Source organism: Lepidochelys olivacea (assembly GCF_965140295.1).
Source record: "Lepidochelys olivacea isolate rLepOli2 genome assembly, chromosome: 3".
Lineage (NCBI taxonomy): Eukaryota > Metazoa > Chordata > Testudines > Cheloniidae > Lepidochelys > Lepidochelys olivacea.
The window spans coordinates 191,796,058-191,821,044 of record NC_140413.1 but is presented as its reverse complement, the minus strand read 5'-3'; the positions used below and the strand labels follow the sequence as shown (position 1 = coordinate 191,821,044).

Below are 24,987 nucleotides of genomic sequence, written 5' to 3'. Positions count from 1 at the left end.
TTCAGTGGGTATTTAAATGAATAGCTGACTTGGATTTTGTTAGGATAAAATCTGGCTTGGATAAAAAGGGATGGAACTCAGGGTTGTGGTTTACCCAATCTTGGGGGGGCAGGGAGAAAAATGGTTTGAAATAAAATACATCCCATGTTATGTGTTTAATTACAGTTATTCCTCAAACACAGACATAAACTTTATCCAAAATGGAAAACTATTCTGTGAAACATAAGTGTATTTGCTCTAATATATCAAAACACTTCTACCAATGTACTTGCTTTTTCAGCATCTAAACTACTACAAAGCTTGAGCCAAATTTATCCAAATGAGCTGAGAGCATTTCTGATGCCAAGTTTGCTGGACTGAAGTGCAGAAATCAATTCTAAATACAACACTTTGTTTTCAGTGGTTCTGTCTTCCATGACTTTATTTCCACAATTAACAATCATCCTCATGCAGCAAATTATGCTCAACCTCTTTCACAAGTATAGGCTATTGGTTTGAATTTTGGATCTTCAATTTTAACTATTGGAAGACAAGAAATGAACTAAATTATGTCCTCAGTAGTCAATTTATTTCCTCTTGTATAGACTCAACGGATGGCCTTGTGTTTGAGACAATCATGTTGGCTAAGTAATGGAAAAGGTTCCTTAGGTTTGATTCAGTTCTTGGTTTGTATGGGTTTTTTTTGTTGTTTTGATTGGTTGGGGGTTTTTTGATAGTGATAGTTCTTGGAGCAAGACAGATTTCCACTGAGGATGTGACAGTAGTGTCAGCCTGTAATCTGACAAGTCTCTCAAAGCAACTGGAAAAGGTTTAAGTTCAGTGGCTCTCTGATGAGAAGCATTCCTTGTGTAATATGAATGCTGCTATTTTAATCAAAGTACACTACACTTCTACCCTGATATAACACAGTCCTGGGGAGCCAAAAAATCTTACCACATTGTATCGAACTTCCTTTGGCCTCGAGCATTTCCGTTAATAGTCACTTCCCACCTCCTGACTGTCCCCTCAGAACCCCCAGCCTGTCCACCCACCCCCCCACCCCCCCCGCTTCTTGTCCCCTGACCGCCCCCTCCAGAGAAGATCCTCCCCATACCCCCGGTCCCTAATCACCCCCTACCCAACCCCCCAGCTCCCTGTCCCCTGACTGCCACGACCCCTATCCACACCTCCACCCCCTGACAGGCCCCCCGGGACTTCCACTCCCTAGCCAATACCCCCGTTCCCCATCCCCTGACCACCACACACCCAGAACCTCCAAACCATCCAACCCCCCCGCTTCCTGTCCCCTGACCATCCCCTGAGACCCTCTGCCCCTTATCCATCCCCTCGGCCCGGCCAGGCACCCTTAAAACGCCACTCAGAGGAGTGTGTCGGAGCCTGATGCACTGATCCGCTGGAGCGTGTAGCCCTGCCCCCCAGAGCGCTGGTTTACGACGTTATGTCTGAATTCATGTTTTATCGGGATAGAAGTGTAGTCCTCATGCTCAGTGTGAAATCTAACATGGTAGTTGGATTCAAATGTAGTAGCAGTCTTCCTGAGTTTCTTGGTGTGTCAGTGAAAATCTGGGGCACCGGTTCTTTCAACCAGTCATTCACCAAGCAGTTGCTGGTTGCCTAAGAATTTATTTCCACAATATGCATTAGGCTGATCAAGTTTATTACTTTCTCAAACTCAAATAGCATGCTATGCACCCAGATATGGTTGTACCTAAGTTTGATTGTACGTAAAGTTCACCTCTCATTTTCTGATCAATATCCTTGTCATATTTTATTCTGCATCCTTGGATGGCATTTTCAGCAACTTGAATACTGTATATTTTTATGAACAGATCTTCCTAGTGTGGATGCTTGTAGTCCTTTTTAAGTCATCTTTCATAAATGACATAAATGACTACATGAGTTTTTCTTTTAATTTTCCTCTGTTTGTTCACTTGCAGCATCTAGTGGACGTGCAAGTTTTAAAGCATCTGGAAACATATGGCTAGTGTTTTAAACAGGATTTTTTGCAATCCTAATGTGGCTCCCATTGAAGAAAATGGGGATTATACCCTTTTGGGCTAAATTCAGACATGTCAGAGTTCTGAGTATTACTCTTTGTTTAATTTGGCAGCTGGTGTTCTGTTCTTCCATGCTCCTGTTACGTGCTTTTACTTCTTTCTACTTAAATTTGCCTGGCTTATTGAGTTTTTATTCAGTTTATGTACCAATTGAATAAGTATTTTAATATACCACAAATTGGGTAAACCCATTTTAGTACCACATTATACCATTGCTGAATTTGGCCCAGAGACTTCCATTTGAATTCCTTCTTCTTACTCTAAGACTTCATTTGACTGAATTAGTTTGTTTTATAAAGATAAACTATATTAGAACCAAACTAATTTAACACTAAAATATAATCTTGGCAGATAATTAAAGATTTAGGTCCTCTGAAACACTTAATTTAATGTCAATACTGTTGTTTTAAGGCAGTCATCAAACGTAAGGCATTGAGATTATTTTTATTTATATTGTGGGTAGCCCTTGAAAGCCAAGGCCCTATTATACAGGCACGGTATAGTATATTAAAGATTAATGGAATTTGTTCCCATTTCTTGGAACCTTTCCATACAGATATATCTGTGTGCTTTTGGTGGGGTGGAGGGGAGAAGCATTTGCAGAGTGGTTGTAAGGAGGGGAATGCAGTGATTAGCAGAAATGTTTTTTCCTAAAAGGGACAAGTCATTTGTTGTTTAAAAACACCCAAATGTTCCCTGTCGTCTTCAGGTAATATTGCACAATTGCAAACAGGAGGAGATATTGTTTGAGATACCTATTTGGTGTGATCCGTACTATACAAAAGTTTAAAAACTGCTGATCTAGAAACTTCATTCCTGTTTTTTTAGATGCTTCCTTTAAACACCAATATTCGACTCGCATACTCCAATGGAAAAGATGATGAACAAAACTTCATTCAGAATCTCAGCTTGTTTCTTTGCACGTTTCTCAAGGAACATGGTCAACTTATAGAAAAGAGATTAAATCTGAGGGAAACGTTAATGGAGGTAAGTTCTCTAGTGGCAGTTAATGTACTTTGTATGTCCTTGTGCTGGATGAGTACCTCAAATGATGTGTCCCTAGTGCAGTTACTTGAACTAAATCTGTAGCACTCACCACAAAAGAAATGCAGTTAGAGAAGTAAGTACTTGAGTTTCCTTCCCATAACTAACAAATACTTAAACCCCTGATTGAGACACATTAAAGATATTGCACTTGGTAACACCTGCTAATTGCACTTCTATATGCAGTGACCTTACATTATTTATATCACGATGCCCAAAGACTGCAGTCATGATCAGGGCCCCTTTGTGCTATATGTACAAATGTATAGGCAGATACAGTTCCTGCTACTAAAGAACTACATGGGAAAACTTGAAAGCTGTGTGAGGGAGGGGTGTATGTATGTGTAATATAACATTTAGCTTTCGACTTAAACTATCCTAGTGTCTTCTCTGTATTTATCATAACCTCCGTAAAGTGAGCCGTTTCAAACTTTCAGTATTAAACTAAGCAACCTAGTTGAGGGAAGTATCCCATCATTATGTAATAACAGAGATATACATTGCAGTAATACATGCCATTGGGGTAATCTTTACAGGTTAATAGTGGCGGTGTTATACCAATAAAAACCAGCAGGATCTTATTAAAGGGGAAAAGACAAAATGCCACATTTATTGTGAATACAGAAAGAATCATAGTAAGCAGTTAGTTATAGCTATAACATTCCATTCAATTTCATATTTATTCACACACACTCACACACACACATTCTGTAAGGTTGTTATCATAGGTACCAGCCTTAGAGTTGCTCATGCCAAGCCACTGGCCAGGTGGCCTGGACATGAGGAGGGAGCAGGGCCTTGTCAGATGCTCATCTGATGCTGCTGGAAGTTGGTTTGCAGAATCAGACCCCAAAGTTCTCCCTTTCTAGAGTCCATTTTTATAGGAATTTCTTCCTATGCCAGTCTATGGGAATTGCTGCTTCATTCCTGATGGCACCATGCTGCCAGATGTTATCTTGTTCTTTGGTTCTCCCATTCTTGAGGCTGTTGGGTGGATTCCAGTCTGCCCTCTGGGGGTCCTCTGGTTATTTCCACTTGATGCCTTCTTCAGCCGATGGACACTGGATTCTTAGGCTGGCAGCTCCCTGATCATTCAGTTATTATCCACACCAAGCATCCATCCACATACATCCTCTATCTCTATTTTAATCACAATTATTAACAAAGCGAGATGAATACAACAAAAGGGTGGGGAGTCTCTGGGTGTTGCTTCTGTAGTTAAAGACTATTGCTTTGAGAACAGACTCTGTCTTAGAATGTACTAACACAATTAGCAGCTTGCAAGTTTCACACAGAGAGAGAGAGAAACAGTACCAAAAACCATGAGACCTCTTAATACCCTGGAATTTAAACTATGGGGAATCAAACTCATTTGTGATTTTAATACAGAACTTCTTTAATATGATCCAACAGCGGAACTCTAAGCCCTATTTACCATGTACTCTTGGTGACCATATTTGCATTGCAGCAGCACCTAGGGTATGTCTACACTGCATTTACACACTTGTGGCTGATCCATGCCTGCTGGCTCGGACTAAGGGATCGCTTAATTGCAGTGTAGATGTTTGGGCTGGGGCAGCAGCCTGAGCTCTAAGATCATTCCACCTTGCAGAGTCCTAGAGCCCAGGCTGAACATCTACACTGCAATTAAACAGCCCCACAAGCCCCAGCCTGAGTCAGCTGGCACAGGCCAGCCATGGGTGTTTAATTGCCATGTAGACATATCCCTAGAGGTTGCAGTTAGAGATTAAGGCCTCATTGTGCTAAATGCTGTACATATGTTGTAGTAGTCAAAGCTTACAGTATTACTATAGTTCTGCTTGCTCCCTTCTTTTCCTAGTTGCTGCTGCATTCCTTTTTCCTCTCAGTCATGAAATATAACTAAGAGCAATGCAGTGAAATAGAATAAAAGAAAATTTCAGTTGTAGTTGAAAAGGGTGTGAAACTGAAACCCTGGAAGATTTTATCAAACACTTAAAGGGCAATCTATCTAAGCAGCAAGTATAGAACAGTTACAGTGGAGTCCCCGGAGTCTGTTTGTAATCTAGACAGGCCCTTAGACTGGGGAATAATCTTGCAATGGAAGTGTAAGAAGCCCCATTTTTTCAATCATTTAAAACTGAACTGGGCAAGGTACTTGTGAATATTTTGCAGAAAACTGCTCTGCACCATCAGAAGTATTAAAACAGTGGTTCTCAATCTGTTTTGGCCCATGGCCCACAAGAACCTAAAAGATGATTCTAGGATTTGAGTCGTAGGATAGGTCTCTTTAGTCATGTGTTGCGATTCAAAGTTGTGCTGGGTGTCGGCTGTTCTGTGTTGCTGCTGCTTCTGCCTCTCTCCTGCTCAGCCCTTCAAACAACTAAGTATTTTCATATTCATGTGCAACTGCTTCAAAAGTTTTATGTGGAACTAGATTCACTTTCTGCCTTTGTTGTTTAAGCACCACTATGGATGCATATTAGCTGACATGGGTCTCCTGCTACTTCAACTGTTGTCCCACATTGTAGTGTGGTGGCCTTTTGAAATCTCCCTCAGTACATTGCTTCTGGAAGCTGAACTACTCTGATCAGGGTTCAGAATATTGCAGCTGACAATGTTTAGGACAGTGCTAGTGAGGACATAGGACAGACACTGCAAAATATCTTAAACTGATTCAGCATAGCTAGCATGAATACGCTGAATTGTTTGTCGTTAAATTGCTTCAGTACAGTGAGTTTAGTTGCAAAAGATTCACATCTTTAGTAATGACAAGACCTCTTTTTGAGGTGTTCTTCATAGCACAGTTTCTTCATTCTGGCTTCCTAGCTCTGTCAGGTGCAACTGGTAAGATTATATAGATTTGTTTTCTTCTTTAGAAAAAAATCAGTATTCTGAGAATCCAGGGACCAGATTTTTAAAGGTATTTAGGTGTTGCTTGGTCACCAAGTGTTGATGGAATTTAGACTAAGTGCCTCAATCCCTGTTGAAAATGAGATTTTAGGCTCTTAAATCAGGTGTTGCAACAGTGACCCAGCAAAGCCTGAATACCTTTTAAAAATGTGGGCTTAAGTCCCTGGGATGCTTATGAAACACTTCAAATCCTATGCAACTGCTTCAACTGGTTTTACAAAAGTTCTTAAAAACTGGTTGCGAAGACTCTGCTTTTGGAGTTTTAAGAACTGATTTATTCTTCAAGTGCTTGCTCATGTCTTTTCCATGGTAGGTATGTGCATGCTGTGTGCACTGTTTCTGGAGATTTTTCCCTTAGTGGAATCTGTAGGGTCGGCTCTAGTGCCCTCTAGAGTTGCGTACAGACGCATTGGGATAAGGGGCGCATCCTCTTGATTCCTTCTTACTACCCATGATGGTTGCTGGAACGATCCTTCTTGCTGCGGCAAGTGGTTTGGACTTTTCTCCATTTATTCTTAGTGTAGTTATTGTAGTTAGTTCTCAGTATTAGCGTATATACTAGTGTGAATAGTTGTCTCTGTCATCGAGGGACTTTTTGCCGCAGAGGCTGGGCATGTCCTGATCCCTGGGCTTCAAGCTCTGGGCCTCTTGCCACTAGCAAGCTAATGCAAGGTGAGTGACCTGTACTCTAGCTGTTTAAAGTGTCTGTCTGGGGGAGTCTCAGGTTAAAGATAAGTGCCAGATTGGCAAAAATGCAGCCCTCGCACGAGAAAAAAGTGTCCATCAGCTGAATGTCCTACTCATGGAGGTGGCCCTCAGACCAGTCTCGGAACCAAACTGTTCCACATCGGTGCTGAGCATTTCGATATCCATGCAAAGCACTCCCTCGGCACAGTGCTCTTTCCGCCACCGTTCCTCGTCTCCGGTGCTGAGGAAGAAGCATAAGAAACAGGACACAGAGAGAGGGCGCTCTGTGGTGCAGGAAATGGACAGCTCAGTGAGACCCATGTCAGGTCACTTGTCCTCACCGAGCCACTGATGGCACTGTCAACTCCACTTAGAGTGCCTAGTCTGGTTTGGGACCCACCATAGACTCCTGGAAGCAACCATGGTGCTTAGGTGTCCACCACCTCTTTCAACGCCAGAGGCATTTCAAGTGATGAAGGACCTGTCTCCCCCAATTCTGCCAGCCCCACAAGGATCTCCGGCAGCCAGGACAGCCGGGGATAGGAAAGAGCAGGAAGCGCTGAGCTCCATGCCAGGACCAACCACCTCTGCACTGTCTAGGAGCAAGCCTTTCATGATCCTGGCACAATGGTCACTGATCCGCAGGCTTTTTAAAGGTGCATCAGAGGGCATTACACCAGTCTGAGTTCCAGATTCATCGCCTTTCTTGGTTTTTGGACCATCTTGTTGCCCTTCAGCCAAGCATAATCATAGATAATGTTGGACTGTTAGTTACTCAGTACAGTAACAGTTGGTTCCACCCTCCAGTTTGTATCTACCCCTCCCTCCCATTCCCCACCCGAGTCCCTCTTCAGGGGCCCTTCTCACCAGCAACTCCTCGCTGGGGAGATGCAATCCCTCCTACTTGTGGGGGCCTGTAGTCCATTGGGGGGGAATAGCCCCTCTCCCTCTGGGTCTGTGGGAAGCCAATAGGCCTCACTACATCTCTGGGAGTCTGCCTGGCATGGGAAATGCAGGGCAGGTCTGTGATCAGGGCCAAACGACAAACATGGAGCCCAGCCCCTGGTCAGGGCGGGGCAGCAAAGAGTCTCTGGCTCAGGCTTGTACTCTGGCTGGGTAGCCAAACAGTCAGTTAGCCCAGGCCCTTGATCAGGGTGGGGAAGTAGAGTCTGAGGGCTCAGGCCTGCACTCAGGCTGAGCAGCAAAACAGTCAGGCCTCCTAGCTCTAGCAGAGGGTCAACGAGTGCAGGCTTCTTACCTAAGAGAGGGGGAGACTGCCACCCACGGGTTGGGGTGGCGTGGGGGGGTGACGCAGGCCCACCCACTCCACTGCATCCCGGCCCAGGGTCCTAGCAGTGGCAGAGTGGTCTGCCACTGGGTCAGCAGGGATCATGACTGCAACTCACTGACTCACCTGCTGTCAGGATTGCAGTCAGACGGGGGGGTTACCCCGGGCCACTTCCTAACTCCCCCCTCAGGGCATACCTGGCTCTCTAGAGGGTCGTTCTGGTCGTTGGGGAAGAGGGCCTCTGTCAGGGCTTGCATCTCCTCCATGTTCAGGTCTGTAAATGGTCCTGGCCAGTCCTCCACTTCCTCAGGATCTGCAGCAGCCACCCAGCTCTAGAGTTCGCAGGAGGTTTCTGGCTCCTTTGGCAGCTGGGGCTTCAACTGAGTTCTCCGGCCCGCCTTTTGTACTTCCTGTCCCGTCTACTGACTTCTGGCAGGAAAGTGGAGTGTGGCGTGGTTCCGCCCACCAAGGTTCAGTGAGGAGCCCCTCCCCTCCAGGTCTGCAGGTGACCAATCTGCCTCGTTACAGGGTCATAAAAGAAGTTCCTTGAGAGGGAAGAGGTTTTTTTGGTGTTTTTTTTTTTTTACTCCCAGTATTTCCTAATCCCAAAGGCCAGAGGAGGCCTACTGCCCATCTTGAACCTGCATCACCTCAACAGATATCTCAAGAAACTAAAAGTTCCTCATGGTCTCTCTGGCCTCCATCATACCCTCCCTAGATCCAGGAGACTGCTACGCCTTCCTCAGTTTAATGGAGCTTACTTTCACATCTCTATCTTCCACAGTCACCAAAGATTTCTCAGGTTTGTAGGGGGTCAACGCCACTATCAATTCACCGCTCTCCCCTTCAGCCTATTGGCAGCCCCACAGGTCTTCATGAAGTGTATGATAGCAGCAGCAGCCTTCCTCATGCACTAATGTGTCCAAGTCTATTCATGCCTCAATGACTGGCTGATCAAAGGTCAGTCGCATGCTCAGGTACAGCACAGCATCAGTACAGTCTGGCCCACCTTCCAGGCACTGGTTCTGCTGATTAAACTAACAAAAGTCAACTCTCTGGTCCCAGCTCAGAGAATAGAGTTAATCGGGGCAGTGCTTGACTCGACACAAGCCAGAATCTTCCTTCTGGAGGCCCAATTCCAAACTTATGTCGGATCTGATATCCAATGTCACAGTTTATCCAATAATGACTGTCCAGGTGTGCCTCAAACTATTGGGATGCATGGCAGTATGTACTTACGTGGTATAGTATGCAAGGGTGCACCTCCAGCCCCTCCAGATGTGGCTGACATAAGTCTACTCCCTGAGTAGACAACATTTAGACTCACTGTCCCACCTCCAGTCCTCACTTTCCTGACTTGGTGGAAAGACCCAGAATTGGTAATGTTAGGGGGTACCCTTTGCTGCTCCTCAACTGTTTGTAGCCTTAATCTCGGTTAGATTTAGGGTAGGGAGCCCACCTCAACAACTTCAGGACCCATGGCCTCTGGTCTGAAGAAGAAATCTCCCTACACATAAATGTCTGGGAACTCAGGGCTTAGCTTGCCACGAGTTCCTTCCCCAGATCTCAAGCAAAGTGGTGAAGGTCCTGACAGACATGACCACATGCATGTTTTACTTCAAAAAGCAGGGAGGTGCTCGATCTTCAGCCCGAAATGTACTGACGGATCACATCAGCAGAGCTTTTTCCTCTCACCATGAGTGGTCTCTTCACCTGGAAGTCATCAGTGTCATCTTCCAGAGGTGGGAGCCTCCCCAGTTGGACCTATTTGCCACTAGGCAGAACAGGAAATGCCATCAGTACTGCTCGCTGTGTGGGCTCCTCCTCTTGTGCGCAGACCATCTACTATACAGACCTTTCCTCCAATCCCCTTGGTTCACAGTGTTCTCCTAAAAATTAAATAAGACAAGGGAAGGGTTATCCTGATAGCATGCTAGCATTGGTTTGGCACAGCTCTGGACCTCTCGGTGGCAGCACCTCTCACGCTCCTAGTCTACCCGGACTTGATCTCCTGGCTTTACTGCACCTGACTGCATGGATGCTGAACCCTGAGGAACAGGTCTGCTCGGTTCAGGTTTGACAGGTCTTGCAAAGTAATAGCCTTCCACCAGGGCTACCTACTTGACCAAGTAGAAACATTTCTTTTTTGGGGGCCTCTGAATGGAATCTCTCTCCATTCTGATCTTCTCTGCAGTCTGTCTTGGACTATCTGCTCCACCTAAAGCAGCAAGGTCTGGCTCTCTCATCTATTAAGGTTCATTCATTTCAGCCTTCCACCCTGCAGTGAATGGCAGATTGGTGTTCTCCCACGAGATGACAGTCTAGTTTCTCAAGGGGTTGGAAAGACACTATCCTCACGGTTGCAAACTGACCCCTCCCCTACCAAGGGACTTAAACTTCGTCCTGTTGAGGCTCACAGGGTCCCCCCCCCCTTTAAGTTGTTAGCATCGTGCTCCGTACTGCTTCTCTCCTGAAAGGTCACTTTCCTGCTGGCTGTTATCTCGGTCAGCAGGGTCTCTGAGATCAAAGTCCTATGTCGCAACCTCCTTAAATGGTGTTCTTCAACAACAAGGCCCAACTGCACCCCAATTCAGCCTATCAAAGGTGATGTCACAAATCCATAATCAGATCATTTTTCTACCTATCTTCCCAAAACCCAACAAATCCACTGAGGAACATTGACTTCGTATGTTGGACATTAGGCAGGCCCTCGCCTTTTATATTGAAAGGAGTAAGCCCTTCCACAAATCGCAACAACTCTGTAGCAATAGCGGAAAGGATGAGAGAACTACCTGTGTTATCCCAAAGAATCTCGTCCTGACTCACCACGTGCATTCGGGCTTGCTATGAGCAGGCGAATATCCTGCCTCCGGCCATCATGACTGCTTATTCCACAAGAGCCCAGGCTTCATAAGCAGCATTTCTTGTGCAGGTAAAGTCCAGGACATTTGGATGAATGGACTATAAGGTGGATAGAAAGCTGGCTAGATCATCGGGCTCAGTGGGTAGTGATCAATGATTCCATGTCTAGTTGGCAGCCGGTATCCAGTGGCGTACCCCAAGGGTCAGTCCTGGGGCCGGTTTTGTTAAATATCTTCATTAACGATGAGGAGGATGGCATGGATTGCACCCTCAGCAAGTTTGCAGATGACACTAAACTTGGAGGAGTGGTAGATTGACTGGAAGGTAGGGATAAGATACAGAGGGACCTAGACAAATTAGAGGATTGGGCCAAAAGAAATCTGATGAGGTTCAACAAGGACAAGTGCAGAGTCCTGCACTTAGGACAGAAGAATCCCATGCACCGCTACAGACCAGGGACCGAGCGGCTAGGCAGCAGTTCTGCAGAAAAGGACCTAGGGGTTACAGTGGACAAGAAACTGGATATGAGTCAACAGTGTGCCCTTGTTGCCAAGAAGGCTAATGGCATTTTGGGCTGTATAAGTAGGAGCATTGCCAGCAGATCGAGGAACATGATCATTCTGCCTGTGTGACATTGGTGAGGCCTCATCTGGAGTACTGTGTCCAGTTTTGGGCCCCACACTACAAGAAGGATGTGGAAAAATTGGAAAGCGTCCAGCAGAGGGCAACAAAAATGATTAGGGGTCTGGAGCACATGACTTATGAGGAGAGGCTGAGGGAACTGGGATTATTTAGTCTGCAGAAGAGAAGAATGAGGGGGGATTTGATAGCTGCTTTCAACTACCTAAGAGGGGGTTCCAAAGAGGATGGATCTAGACTGTTCTTAGTGATACCAGATGACAGAACAAGGAGTAATGGTCTCAAGTTGCAGAGGGGGAGGTTTAGGTTGGATATTAGGAAAAACTTTTTCACTAAGAAGGTGGTGAAGCACTGGAATGAGTTACCTAGGGAGGTGGTGGAATCTCCTTCCTTAGGGGTTTTTAAGGTCAGGCTTGACAGCCCTGGCTGGGATGATTTAGTTGGGGATTGGCCCTGCTTTGAGCAGGGGGTTGGACTAGATGACTTCTTGAGGTCCCTTTCAACCCTGATATTCTATAATCTGCAGAGCCATGACCTGGTTGTTGGTTCATACCCTCACAACCCACTACACCATCACCCAACAGGCACAAGATGATGCCAGTTTTGGGAGATCAATGGTACAGTCAGTATGTCCATGAACTCCGAGCCCACCTCCTGGGGTACTGCTTCTGAGTCACCTAGCATGGAATGGACATGAGCAAGCTCTCGAAGAAGAAAAAAGGTGACTAACCTTTCGTAACTGTTGTTCTTCGGGATGTGTTGCCATGACCATTCTATGACCCACCCTCCTACCTCTCTGTTGGAGTTACCAGCAAGAAGGAACTGAGATGGTGTGGGTCCGGCAGCGCCTCTGATACCAGCACATATCCAAGTGAGCCAGCCCTATGGATACCACTAAGGGGAAAATGTCCGGCAATAGTGCATGTAGCACGCACATGCCTAGCATGGAATGGACATAAGTAACACATCTCTAAGAAAAAGTCACAGAAAGGTTAGTAAATGTTTTTTGCCAGTGTGAAGGCAAACATATAGTAGTAGTTCAACTAGTCCTTCCACTGCTACCCCATATTGCATCAAGGACCTTTTGAAATCTCTCAATTCTCTGCTTGTGGGAGCTATGCAGGGTTCTGTGCTACTCACATAGCATTGTAAATGAAACTGTTTAGAACTGTGTTCATGTCATTTTGAAACTGATTTGACATAACTCTTGTGAACACATTGCCTTGTTTTAAATCAGTTCAGTTGTGGATCACTTGATTCTCCTAGTGTGCACAGCCTATGGGGACTACATCTAAAGAGATTTCACCTCCAACTGATCTTGTCCACAGGTGGCTGGTGATATGGGATGCCGTGATCAGCTGAAGGGAAAGGTTAGCTAAGAGAGCATTGAATGTTGGAGCGTGTAGCCCCATCTCATGATTCTATATCAGAAATATACCAAATAGATTCCTTTTAAAGTTGTGGTCTGTATGTTGGTTAGCACCATTGCAGTAAAGAGTGTGACAAAGTTCCTCCTTTACCTTGGCGGGTCTTGCGCTTATTGGCAGATTTGCTCACCTTGGAGCTTCACGGCAGCCATTAGTTTGGCCGTTTTCGTGAACCCACAGTCCAGGTCAACTCCTCCTGTGTCTGACCAGGAGTTGGGAGGTTTTGGGGGGAACCCGGGCCCGCCCTCTACTCCAGGTTCCAGCCCGGGGCCCTGTGGAATGCAGCTGTCTAGAGTGCTTCCTGGAACCGCTGTGCGACAGCTACAACTCCCTGGGCTACTTCCCCATGGCCTCCTCCCAACACCTTCTTTATCCTCACCATAGGATCTTCCTCCTGGTGTCTGACGATGCTTGTACTCCTCAGTCCTCCAACAGTATGATTTCTCACTCTCAGCTCCTAGTGCCTCTTGCTCCCAGCTCCTCACATGCACACCACAAACTGAAGTGAGCTCCTTTTTAAAACCCAGGTGCCCTGATTAGCCTTCCTTAATTGATTCTAGCAGCTTCTTGATTGGCTGCAGGTGTTCTAATCAGCCTGTCTGTCTTAATTGTCTCCAGAAGGTTCCTGATTGTTCTGGAACCTTTCCTGTTACTTTACCCAGGGAAAAGGGACCTACTTAGCCTGGGGCTAGTATATCTATCTTCTGTTACTCTCCTGTAGCCATCTGGCCCGACCCTGTCACAGGAGATAAAGGAAGTTATAAATAAAAGTAACTTTTATTTCCCTTCATATGTCCTGATAGAAATTTTCATTGAGTGCAAATGAGGAATGTCTGCCTTTTCTCTGTCAGCAGTCTAGACATCTACCTTCTGTGAGCAGCAGAAGATGATGCACTCAACAAAGACTTCTTCAAAATGCTGAGCTCCACAACACTAAGGCAGTAGTAATCTCTAGTAGACAGATATTGGTATTGTCCTGTTGACAAACACCTTGGTTAGGAGACTGTAAAACCACAGTGTCTTGCAGAGACTCAAGAGATGATTATCTTGATCAATCAAGAATTATACATGGAGATTCAATTATTTTGAGACATTATCACCTTTTAGTCAGGTTATTGTAACTTTTCAAAAGTATAGGTGCATATGTTGGAAAAGTTCCCTGTAGTCATAGTCATGGCTGTTGAACAGTTCTTGGGATGCTGACCTCTAATTGTAATTATAACATATTAATTCCTTTTATTTCTAGAGATTATGGCAAAAATATATAAAAAGCCCTTCACTAGAAATATTTGGATAAATAAACCTTCAGTGTCAAGGTATTATCCACAAAAATACTGATTGACCAATCACCCAATTTTTGTGTAAATCACATTTCTGTAGGCTCTTCACTATATGTTGCTGGTGTCAGAAGTTGAAGAAACTGAAATTTTTAAGATTTGTCTTGAATACTGGAATCATTTGGCTGCTGAACTGTATAGAGAGAGTCCATTTTCAACATCTGCTTCTCCATTGCTTTCGGGAAGTCAACATTTTGATGTTCCTCCCAGGAGACAGCTTTATCTGCCTGTTCTGTCAAAGGTAATGTTTGTTTAATTAAATGCACCATAAGTAGGGCTCTGTTTTTGTCGCGGAAGTCATGGACTCTGTGACTTCTGTGGTAGCCAGTGTGGCTGACCCTAGGGCTGTGGAAGCAGCTGTCTCTGGGGCCAGCTGCACCAGTTGCCGCTTGGGCAGCTCCGCAGCTAGCCGCTTATAGAGCGGCCCCGGGGCCAGCCACACTGGCCACTGTTCAGACAGCCCAGGGCATTTTTTGGTCTGTTTGTGAGAGGTGCCCAGTTGGCATGTCAGGTCATCTAAGATTATCCTTGTCTACTGGTTTAAAGCATATATTTTGAAGTCCTGTTTGTATTTTGGTTAAAGTGTGTATGTGCTCTGCATTTCAAGGCCAAAATGTAGTCCTTGTCTTAGCCTCTTCCACTGAGGCTTCCTCTTTCCACTATTTTCTAATTGCGTCATGCTGCCTTTCTTTTAGAGCATTGTTTTTGGCATTCTTCTGAGTTAAAATAACTCCATTAGTACCTTCTTTTGTAAGTAGGCATAAGTGTCTGTCTAAGGCTAAACCTATTGTAGACCATGAAGTTTTTTTTTTTTTAAAACTCTCCTAACAAATAAGTGCTTTGAAATATGTGACCATATTTGACAGGTCAGTTGACCATTTACTCTTGAACTGGTCAAATGCCCAACCCTAAATTTTTCTTAATCTAAAACTGTTGATTCTCTGGTAAACACAGGTCCGGTTGTTAATGGTTAGCCGTATGGCTAAGCCAGAAGAAGTGCTGGTTGTGGAAAACGATCAGGGGGAAGTCGTACGAGAATTCATGAAGGATACAGATTCTATAAACTTGTACAAGAATATGAGGGAGACGCTGGGTAAGTTAATGACTTATCTTATGAATATACAGCAACAAAATATGAAATCCTTTGACTAAATGCTAGCTCTTATAATCTAATTTAGATAGAAAATGCAAGGAAGAATAACTACTGAACGAGATAAGTGGGGGGGGGGAGGTATGAGGGAGAGGAAATGCAAGAATGGGGAATGGAGTGCTACTCTAGGAAGACTTTTTTCCCTGAGAAGCAGTTGACTTAATTTTTGGAGTTTTTTCCTTGTCAGTTTTTTGTCTTTAAGTTTATCTTTCACTTTATTATGATCAGATGCAACCATCTTAAATAAGTAGCACCAGAAAAAAAATTAAGTTAATGGAAAAAGAAATGTCTTTAGGAGGGAAAAGTAGCTTAGGGCATTATCTTAAAGGTTTTTAATTATTGGGACGTAGGACCAAGCTCTGCAGTTAAAGCTCATTGCTGAAGGAAACTAAGGTCTTGTTTATGCTACACAGTTTTGTCAGCAAAAGGCAGTTTTTGCAAACAAAATAGTGGAGATGTACACAAAACAAAGCTACTTTTGACAGCAAAACTCTCACTGTGTTGCTGATAAAATAAAACCACCTCAACGAGAGGCATAAAGCTTTTTGTGGCAAAGTTAAACTGACAAATCGTCACTGTAGATGCTGCTGTTCATTATATCAACATTAATGGCTTCCCTCAGTGCCCACTGTGACCGCTCTGCTCGCTGTTTTGAACTCTGGTGCCCTGCAGGTATTCACCCTTCCACTTTCAAAAGTTCTAGGAAGGTTTGACATTCCTTAGCATGGAGTACGGTTGCCAGGCGTTCAGTTTTCGACCGGAATGCATGGTCGAAAAGGGACCCTGGCAACTCCAGTCAGCACCACTGACCGGACCGTTAAAAGTCCAGTCAGCAGCACAGCTGGGCTAAGGCTCCTGGAAGCAGCCAGAATGTACCTGGGGCCCCTAAGCGCAGGGGCAGCCAGAGAGTCTCTGTTCACTGCTCCTGCCCCAAGCACTAGATTCGCAGCTCCCATTGGCCAGGACCATGGCCAATGGGAGTTGTGAGGATGGTGCCTACGGGCAAGAGCAGCACGCGGAGCCTCACTTGCCGCCACTGAACCTAGGAGTCAGAGGCCATGTTGCTGTTTCCGGGAACTGCCTCGTGTAAGCGCTGCCTGAATCCCACACCAAATCCCCTACCCCAGCCCTGAGCCCCTCCTGCACCCAAACTTGCTTCCAGAACCCACACCCCAACCCTCTGCCCCAGCCTGGAGACTCCTGCCACTCTCTAAACCCCTCAGCCTGGAGCCCCCTCCCGCATCCCCAGCCAGAGCCCTCACCCCCTCCCGCACCCCAACCTCCTGCCCCAGCCTAGTGAAAGTGAGCAAGGGTTGGGGAGAGTGAATGACTAAGGGAAGGGGAATGGAGTGAAGGGGTGGGGCCTCGGGGAAGGGGCAGGGCAAGGGTGTTCAGTTTTCTGCTATCAGAAAGTTGGCAACCTAGCATGGAGAACTAACAGAGCTGCTGAAGATGGTGCTCCTGGTAGCTGAGGAGGCTGAGGAATCACAGAACCATTAATGTGGAATCGGCAGGCAGGCAGAGCGGGCTGCTGCTAGGGGGAGGGGGAGAGTAGAAGAGACTGCTGTGTGGAGCCAGGGGTTGATGTGGGAGGGTGTCCTGTTCCCCCAGGATTGGTTGCTCAGGCCACTGTCTGATCTCGGAGACAACATGCCCACACACTCTCCCCTAACATGCCCACTGTCTCTGTCTCCCCCTCACGCTCCCTGTCACACACTCTTCCCCCCCTTTCCACTACATTCGCTTCTGTTGAAAAGCAGCTGGCAGTCTAGTAGGATGCCCATGGAACGGTGGGATTGAGAAACCTGCATCATATACTGTACTTGCCCCATGAGGCATTGCAAACCCTTCCCAAAGCACCCTGCAACCAGTTGCACAGTGGAATAGCTACCCATAGTGCATTGGTCTCTCTGTCGATGCAAGAGCTGCTGGTGTGGATGCACTCTGCCAGCACATTCAACTGCAGTTTGTTTAAAGCCCTTTAATTGAAGTGGCATAATTTTTGTTGACAAAACTCTGTGGTGTAGACAAGGCCTAAACAGTCTTGAGGGCTGGACCAAGACTGGAAAGCCTATAGGACGTAAGAACCACCTATAGTGTTGTCACTTTCCTTTGGCAGTACAAGGCACGTTTTGTCTTTGATATCAAATGAAACCAGACGGCACATCATAATTCTTCTAGAATTCCATATTCTTGTTTTCCTCTGAGAAGGAACTACTCATGACACATGAGTCCTGTTTAATGCATTGCTGGAAGGGGCTCAGGTACCATGGTGGTGATGGGTGCAGTAGAGGAGTCTGAATGGAAGAGAACAGCATGAGTACTGATTAGTTCTCATTTTATACATTACTTGGTGCCTATCTTTGTTGCTTTATGCTGTACCAAAATGTACAGCTCTGGCCCTGGATGAAGGCGGGGGGGTGCACAGCCCTGGCTCAAGTGGTGGACGGGGGCACAGCCCACACTCTTGCCACAGCTGTGAGGAGGGTGCATAGCTCCAGCTCTGCCTCTGTCACTGACCGCTGAAGTCATGGAGGTCCAGTAAAGACACTGAACCCATGACTAAATCATATCCTTAATTCTAGTAAATAATTCTAAGTGATTAAGTTGAAACAAAATGTTTAGATTTTGATCAAACTGCATTTTCTGACAGAATACTGTTCTGTCAGAATTTTCAACCAGCTCTACTGCTTAACCTGCATTCTAATAATTTATTGGCTAGACTTTTCTCCTTATCCCTCTATACTCGGCAGCAACTGTGGCACCACTGATCTTCCCCAAAAAACTCACCTGCCAAGCTGGACACTGCTAGCTCCACTCACTTTGGGGCAGTGCTTGGAGGCTCATTGTTCTTGTCTTCCTGAGCTGGGTTAGGAGAATATGCAATTTCCCAATCTGTGTATGTCACATGGGGGAAAAACAGCTCTGCCAAAATCTTAGTAAATGCTCATTGAGCATTCACAGAAACATTTTTTTCCTAAGCTAGCTGGGAACTTTGTGGAGATCTACAGAATGACATGTTGGTTTTAAATTTTATTTTCAGTTGTATTTGTGTTATTTTTGAGCAGACCCAGCACTTTCAAGCTAAAATAGGTAGAGCTTAACTCTCCAGTAGCTCAGAATGAATTGGTTTGTCCTTGAATAACTTTTTACAAATCTCCTTGTCTGAGACATGACATACCAGCTCCAGAGGAGAATTTTTCAGAAGGTGTAGTCAGTTTAAAAAAAAAAATGCAGTGTAATTCTTCGTAACCTTAACTATTCATTTGAAAAAAGAACCAGCAACAAGCTACCATCTTGACAGTATCATGCATAGTTGAAATAAAATTGGTTTTCCCATTATATCACAACTTTGAAAGATATTCAGAATCATTCATACTAAGCATTATGAAAGAGTCAATGCTGCTAGAAAATATCAAGATGTTTGCTGAACAAATTTACAAAATACTTCAGTATAATTTAAAAAAAATTAAATATGTTTACTAAAGGAAATTCAGAAAAATTAAAAACCCTACTTTGGGTTATTAGAATACAATCTATTAGTCATGAATAATTCTGGCAACCACTGTGAACCACCATATTTAAGACCGTCTGAGAGAAATATCTGTAGGAGTTGTGAAAATTATCGGTTTCAGAGTAGCAGCCATGTTAGTCTGTATCCGTAAAACGAAAAGGAGGACTTGTGGCACCTTAGAGACTAACAAATTTATTAGAGACTAACAAATTTATTAGAGCATAAGCTTTCGTGAGCTACAGCTATAGTGAAGTAAGCTGTAGCTCACGAAAGCTTATGCTGAAATAAATTTGTTAGTCTCTAATAAATTTGTTAGTCTCTAAGGTGCCACAAGTACTCCTTTTCTTTTTGTGAAAATTATCATATCCTTTGATTTTGAACACACTGTAGAATACCTGATCAGTGTTTTTTACATACCTAAGAAACACTAGTCTTCAGCATTTTGTTCTAAGTATGTGATATATCTATTCTTCTGCTTGGTATCTTCATCTGTTCAGTGATGGTTCTTCACCTTCCAATTTGGTCATTGAACGCTAGCCATGTACTGTGTTCATCTTATATATTCCTAGACCAAAAAAACTTGATGTTGAAAGTGTGCATCAGTAACTTCAGGATTAAAAAAAAAAAATTACACTGGTGTAATTTTCTTACAACAGTGTTATAAACACTAGAAATTCAGAGTTAAAGATATACTTAATAGAAATCTAAACATAAGGCACCCAACTCTGCGACATTGTGGAATAAATACAGATTTATGAGTAAGGCATTTTAATGGTGGTTGTCCCAGATTATTTTAGTCTGTTTGTTTAATCAACACTTTTTCCTTTTTTTCCCCCCTCCTGACGTTACAGGCAGAGTTAAGGCTGCTTGGGTGCCTTAGTGCTTAGTTTTGAGACCACCATCATATCCCTGTAATTTTTTTTACGTTTGTTACTGATGCATATGCTCAACCTTAACTCCATCTTGATGTAGTTAGTTTCAGGGAAATTCCTCATCTCTATTTAAAAAAAAAAAAAAAGAATAGAATTTCATACACGAACACTAAACAAGAAACATTGCTACCCTGCAATACAATGTAAAGATATGTGTCAACCTTAAGTCACTTTTTATTTTTACTGTAGATTTACTGGTTCACCAAAGTAGCCAGAGTGCACCAGCTAGTTAAACTGGGTTTAGAGCGGACAGAGCAGCCAAAGCATATTGGTGAATCTGGCCTTCAAGTTGCAACTGACTTACTGATGTAGAGGACAGTCAATGAGAGCATTGCTGTGTAAAACTGAGGGTTGGGAGAGCTGTCTCTGAGTCCCAAAGTGCCTGTGTGCAACTGGAGCTCAGGCAGCACTGCTGTGAAGGGCTTTTTATCGGGAGGCCCAAGGTAGCATGCATCCACAGACTCTTTAAAGAAGAGTGACAGTTGCATCAAGTAATCTACCAGTGGGAACTCCATCTCCATTATAGCACTGAGTCATTACAACCAATAGAATTATTGCATGCAAACTAACTAGGGGGATGGATTGATTTACCACTTACATCACATTGGCCTCACTTATGGGTTACCGGAGCCTATATAATCTTAACAATTAGATACAACCATTATTAGTAATTTAGCTTAATAGCAGTCTAAGTTCTCCACATACAGTTTATGAACAAGATTTCAATTAACGTTAGTTCACACTTTCTATATAGTTATCTGCATTATGTTTAGGACAAAGAAAAAACTTGACATAGATGTAAAATTTTTATAGGACCCTGTTTTTAATTATTTTTAAATCCTAAACTAACGTTTACTTAAATCCTTGCAAAATTCACACTGGACTGTAACTTTAGGAAGGATATGCTGTAGTTTTCATACAAAACATATGTTTTGTATGAAAACTACAGATGTATGAAATAGAACTCAATCTCTGCAATGGAGTTGTGACCAGCACCTCCATAATGTACTGTGGCTACTTAAAAAGTGGATTTGTAATATGTTAAAATGTAATTGTTTCTTTTAGTTTATCTTACACATCTGGATTATGCAGATACTGAACGAATAATGACAGAAAAACTTCACAATCAAGTGAATGGAACAGAATGGTCGTGGAAGAATTTGAATACTCTGTGTTGGGCTATTGGGTCAATCAGTGGAGCAATGCATGAAGAGGATGAAAAACGATTTCTTGTTACAGTAATTAAGGTATAATGTCATAAAACTAGTGGGTTCCTCACATTCACGCCAGAACAGCTGGTAGGTTCAAAAAGTGCAATGGCGATTTCTTTTAATTTCTTTGAAGATATTAACATTTGATGCACGTGTTTTTTTTTTTGTTTTTTGTTTTTGTTTTTTGTTTTTTTTGAACTACATTGTAGAAAAAAGCAAACTGACTAGTCAATTTTACGAAAATTTAATATATCCTATGTGAAAAGGAGCCTTGGCTATCATGCCTATAAAGGAAATTAGCCCAGATAAGTTTTACACTGGGTTAATTCAGAAGAAGTTAAGTTTATCATGCATTTCTCTTTCCTTTAAGGTTGTACCTTTCTCTACTACGGTCAGTGAGGGGAGAACAGCATTCTTACTATATACATTTTAGATTTATTAGAAGTTTAGTTTTATCAATAGATGTTTGGCAGAGTGGAAAACTTGTCAAAACTGAGGCTCTGCTTGGTAAAAACTCAAGATTCCTTAGAAAAGAGGCATTTCTTACCATGTTTTAAAGATTCACACAGTAATTCATATTAAATTATTTCTTTCAATTATCATTTATTTTACACTCACCAATATAAGACTAGTAGGTAGCCAGTCCCTTGTGCTACAGGAAGAACTTAAGACTGCTTGGTTTTTGTTAAATAAATTTCGCAGACTTGAAATTTGTGCTTGCCTTCATTTGGTACAAAACACTGAGGATTGCTTACACTTTTATATCCATGCCTGAAGTGAATTTAAGTTCATGTGACACCAGGTATGAGTACATTCATAGCAGAGATTAATGTTACATGTTGATTGGCTTGAGGTTTTTTCTGTGTTTTTCAGACAACCTATAATTCACAAGAAGACTGACTCATGTTACTCAAAACTATACTGTAGGCTACTTTTAAAAAAAAATCAGTTTGAAAACTCTTAATGAGGTGTATTTAAATAATTTCTGGGTAGAAAACTGCTTTCTTGTCCTTCCAAAAAGTTTTAGTAAATCTCTGTATTTCTAATATCCTAACTTTAATCTACATTGTTCAAATGCATTGAAACAACTATGAAGCCTGATTTGGTGATCTTTTGGGTATTTGTCAGGTATTGCCAAACTACAGTTTTAGCATGGGTTATTATAGTACTTTAAATTTTGCCCCATCACAGTTCTAAGAAAATATAAACATTAAACTTGAAAAGGAAGACAAGTATAGGTTGTTTTTTCTTTGCAGGATCTTCTGGGACTCTGTGAACAAAAGCGAGGGAAAGATAACAAAGCTATTATTGCATCAAATATTATGTATATAGTAGGTCAATATCCACGGTTTTTGAGAGCTCACTGGAAATTTTTGAAGACAGTAGTCAACAAGCTATTTGAATTCATGCATGGTAAATATGTTTGTTTCATCACTTTTCTGCTCACTAACACTTAAATTTTTGGGGATCTAAATTTTCAAATATTACTTTCATGTTGGAGCTGCTGATCGAGTGTGTGTGTGTGTGTGTGTGTGTGTATATATACACGTGTAGAATTTTTGTGAAGAGCATAAAAGTCACGCACAATTCTATTTTAATTTAGAAACCCATGATGGTGTCCAGGATATGGCTTGTGATACCTTCATAAAAATAGCACAGAAATGCCGCCGACACTTTGTTCAGGTGCAAGTGGGAGAAGTCATGCCATTCATTGATGAGATCCTGAACAATATTAATACAATCATTTGTGATCTTCAGCCACAGCAGGTATGTTAAATACAGCAATTTAAGTAATGATATGTAGTGGCTCTGGCTAATATTTAAAAGTCATGGTGAAATGGTGGTGGTGCTTTCTAGGGGATTTGAATTCAGTTTCCTAGTCTTGCTAGTATAATCCTGTGGCATAATCCTGTGGCACTAGAAGAATGCTTATGTCATTGTGTGGGGGTTTAGTTAACACCCTTCAGCAGACTTTGTTCCTCGTCCTCTCCAGGAGATTAAGTGGGTTTAATGGGTTCCCATTTATTTCTTTAACAAGAATTAAGTTCTGGTTGAATAATTTTTGGGATAAACATTTTAAGATTCCCCACCTAATTGTTTTTATTAGTTAATGGTTTTAACATGGCATAGAGTAGTATCGCCACTAACAACATGCAACTACTGAAAAGTTCAAGAATACAGGTAAAACAAACAGTACATATTATGCCAAGTGGGAACCATAGTTTGATAAAACTAGAGACAAACACAAACTTACTATATATGGTGTAGCAATAATACTTGCAATTTTCTCTGTGCGTAAAATGGCTTAGCATGTGGGGAAGATCTATTTTGGGGTGGGCAAACTTCGGGCCGGACCCAGCCCGTGGGATTGCCAACGCCATGGCGCAGCAGGCCCTGTGCCGCTCCCGGAAACAGCCAGCACCATGTCCCTGTGGGGGGAGCAGAATGCTCCACGTGGAGAACACGGAACCGCAGCCAATGGAAGCTTCAGGGGAGGTACCCACAGGCGAGGGCAGCATGCAGAGCCCTCACCCCCCTCCCGCAGGGACATGCCACTGGCCGCTTCCAGGAGCAGCATGGGGCCAGGACAGGCAAGCAGGGAGCCTTTCCTGGCCCCAGTGCATGCTGCTGCCACCCTGGAGCTGCTGCAGAGCCCATACCCCAAACGCTTCCTGCACCCTGCCCCTCAAGCCCCTGCCCTGAGCCCCCTGCTTCACCCCATACCCCTCCTCTATCCCTACCCCTTGCCCTGAGTCCCTTCCTGCACCCCGCACCCCTGCCCTAGCCCTACATTCATGCCCCTGCATGCAATTTCACCACTCAGATGTGGCCCTCGGGCCAAAACCCCTGACTTTAGGGAGTGGTGGTAGCCACTCCATAGTTGAAAGATATAATTAGCTTCCCATTGTAAGTGATTTTTTTAATCACCCTCCAAATGTACCCTAAAAGAAACTGGAGGGAGACGTACTAAAAAGGAGTTAGTTGGCATGAATATGAGCTGCTTCGTCTTGCAATTTGTGGCTCTGTGAGGGGTGCAGAATAAGGATGGAAGACAGACTGATAGAATGTGAAAGGAAGATGAAGGCGGTGCAAAGGAGTGGAAGGAGAGGAGGGAGATAAATGGGGTGCATGGAGAAGGACTGAATAAAATACTCTTACCCATGTTGAGTATTCTATCTAAACAGTTTTTAAATGTTTCAGTATTTGTTTCCCCATTCCTTCTCCATTTTCCCCTACAGTACACTGCACTATTATCCCAGCAACGTATAGCCTAGTAAGTCAGTAGGACAGGTACCTTACTTTGATGGACCTCATAGGATTTGTTAAAACAGTCCTTCCTCCCTGCTGCACACCTGATACCCCAGTTTGATATAAACCTTGCTCTTTCAAAAAAAAAAACAAAACTGGGAACCTGCAAACAAACCTTGTGAAATAATCTGATGTTTGAAAATGTTTTAATCGAGTCCAGCAAACATCCAAAAATAGTCAGTTTTGATGTTTGGTTAAAAATGTGGAATCTTTGTGAAGTGTGTATTGGGGATATTTTTAGATTCAGTTAAAACATACTTTCTGCTTCAACTCTTTATGAACAACTTTTAAAAATTGTGCATGTACCACTAGAGATACAGGAATGGCTGCATAAAGAAGTGTTGTTTTAACATTAGGTCTTAACTCTGAAAACTTTCCTTCCTATCTCACTTGTTTCTCATTCAAATCAGGTGCATACATTCTATGAAGCTGTTGGATACATGATTGGGGCACAGACTGACCAAACTGTACAGGAGCATTTGATCGAAAAATACATGCTGCTCCCTAATCAAGTGTGGGACAGCATAATTCAGCAGGCAACAAAAGTAAGAGCACTATGGAAATGTTAACTTCTAAATATTTTATGCTCCGCTAGAGAGAGCCTGCTAAATGTTAGATTTTTAATAAGGCTTACTTTT

General features: G+C 43.4%; 1 protein-coding gene across 3 annotated transcripts in view; it reads left to right on the top strand.

Moving 5' to 3' along the window:
• XPO1 (exportin 1) overlaps positions 1–24,987 on the top strand; it is a 78,526-nt gene that overhangs the window by 40,735 nt on the left and 12,804 nt on the right. For all 3 annotated transcript variants that reach the window (XM_084622330.1, XM_084622329.1, XM_084622331.1), the window contains 7 exons: positions 2,886–3,044; positions 14,277–14,474; positions 15,188–15,326; positions 20,895–21,076; positions 22,297–22,453; positions 22,644–22,807; positions 24,760–24,894. In XM_084622330.1, coding sequence (XP_084478456.1) covers positions 2,886–3,044; positions 14,277–14,474; positions 15,188–15,326; positions 20,895–21,076; positions 22,297–22,453; positions 22,644–22,807; positions 24,760–24,894 — 1,134 coding nt within the window. The remainder of the gene's footprint in view (positions 1–2,885; positions 3,045–14,276; positions 14,475–15,187; positions 15,327–20,894; positions 21,077–22,296; positions 22,454–22,643; positions 22,808–24,759; positions 24,895–24,987) is intronic.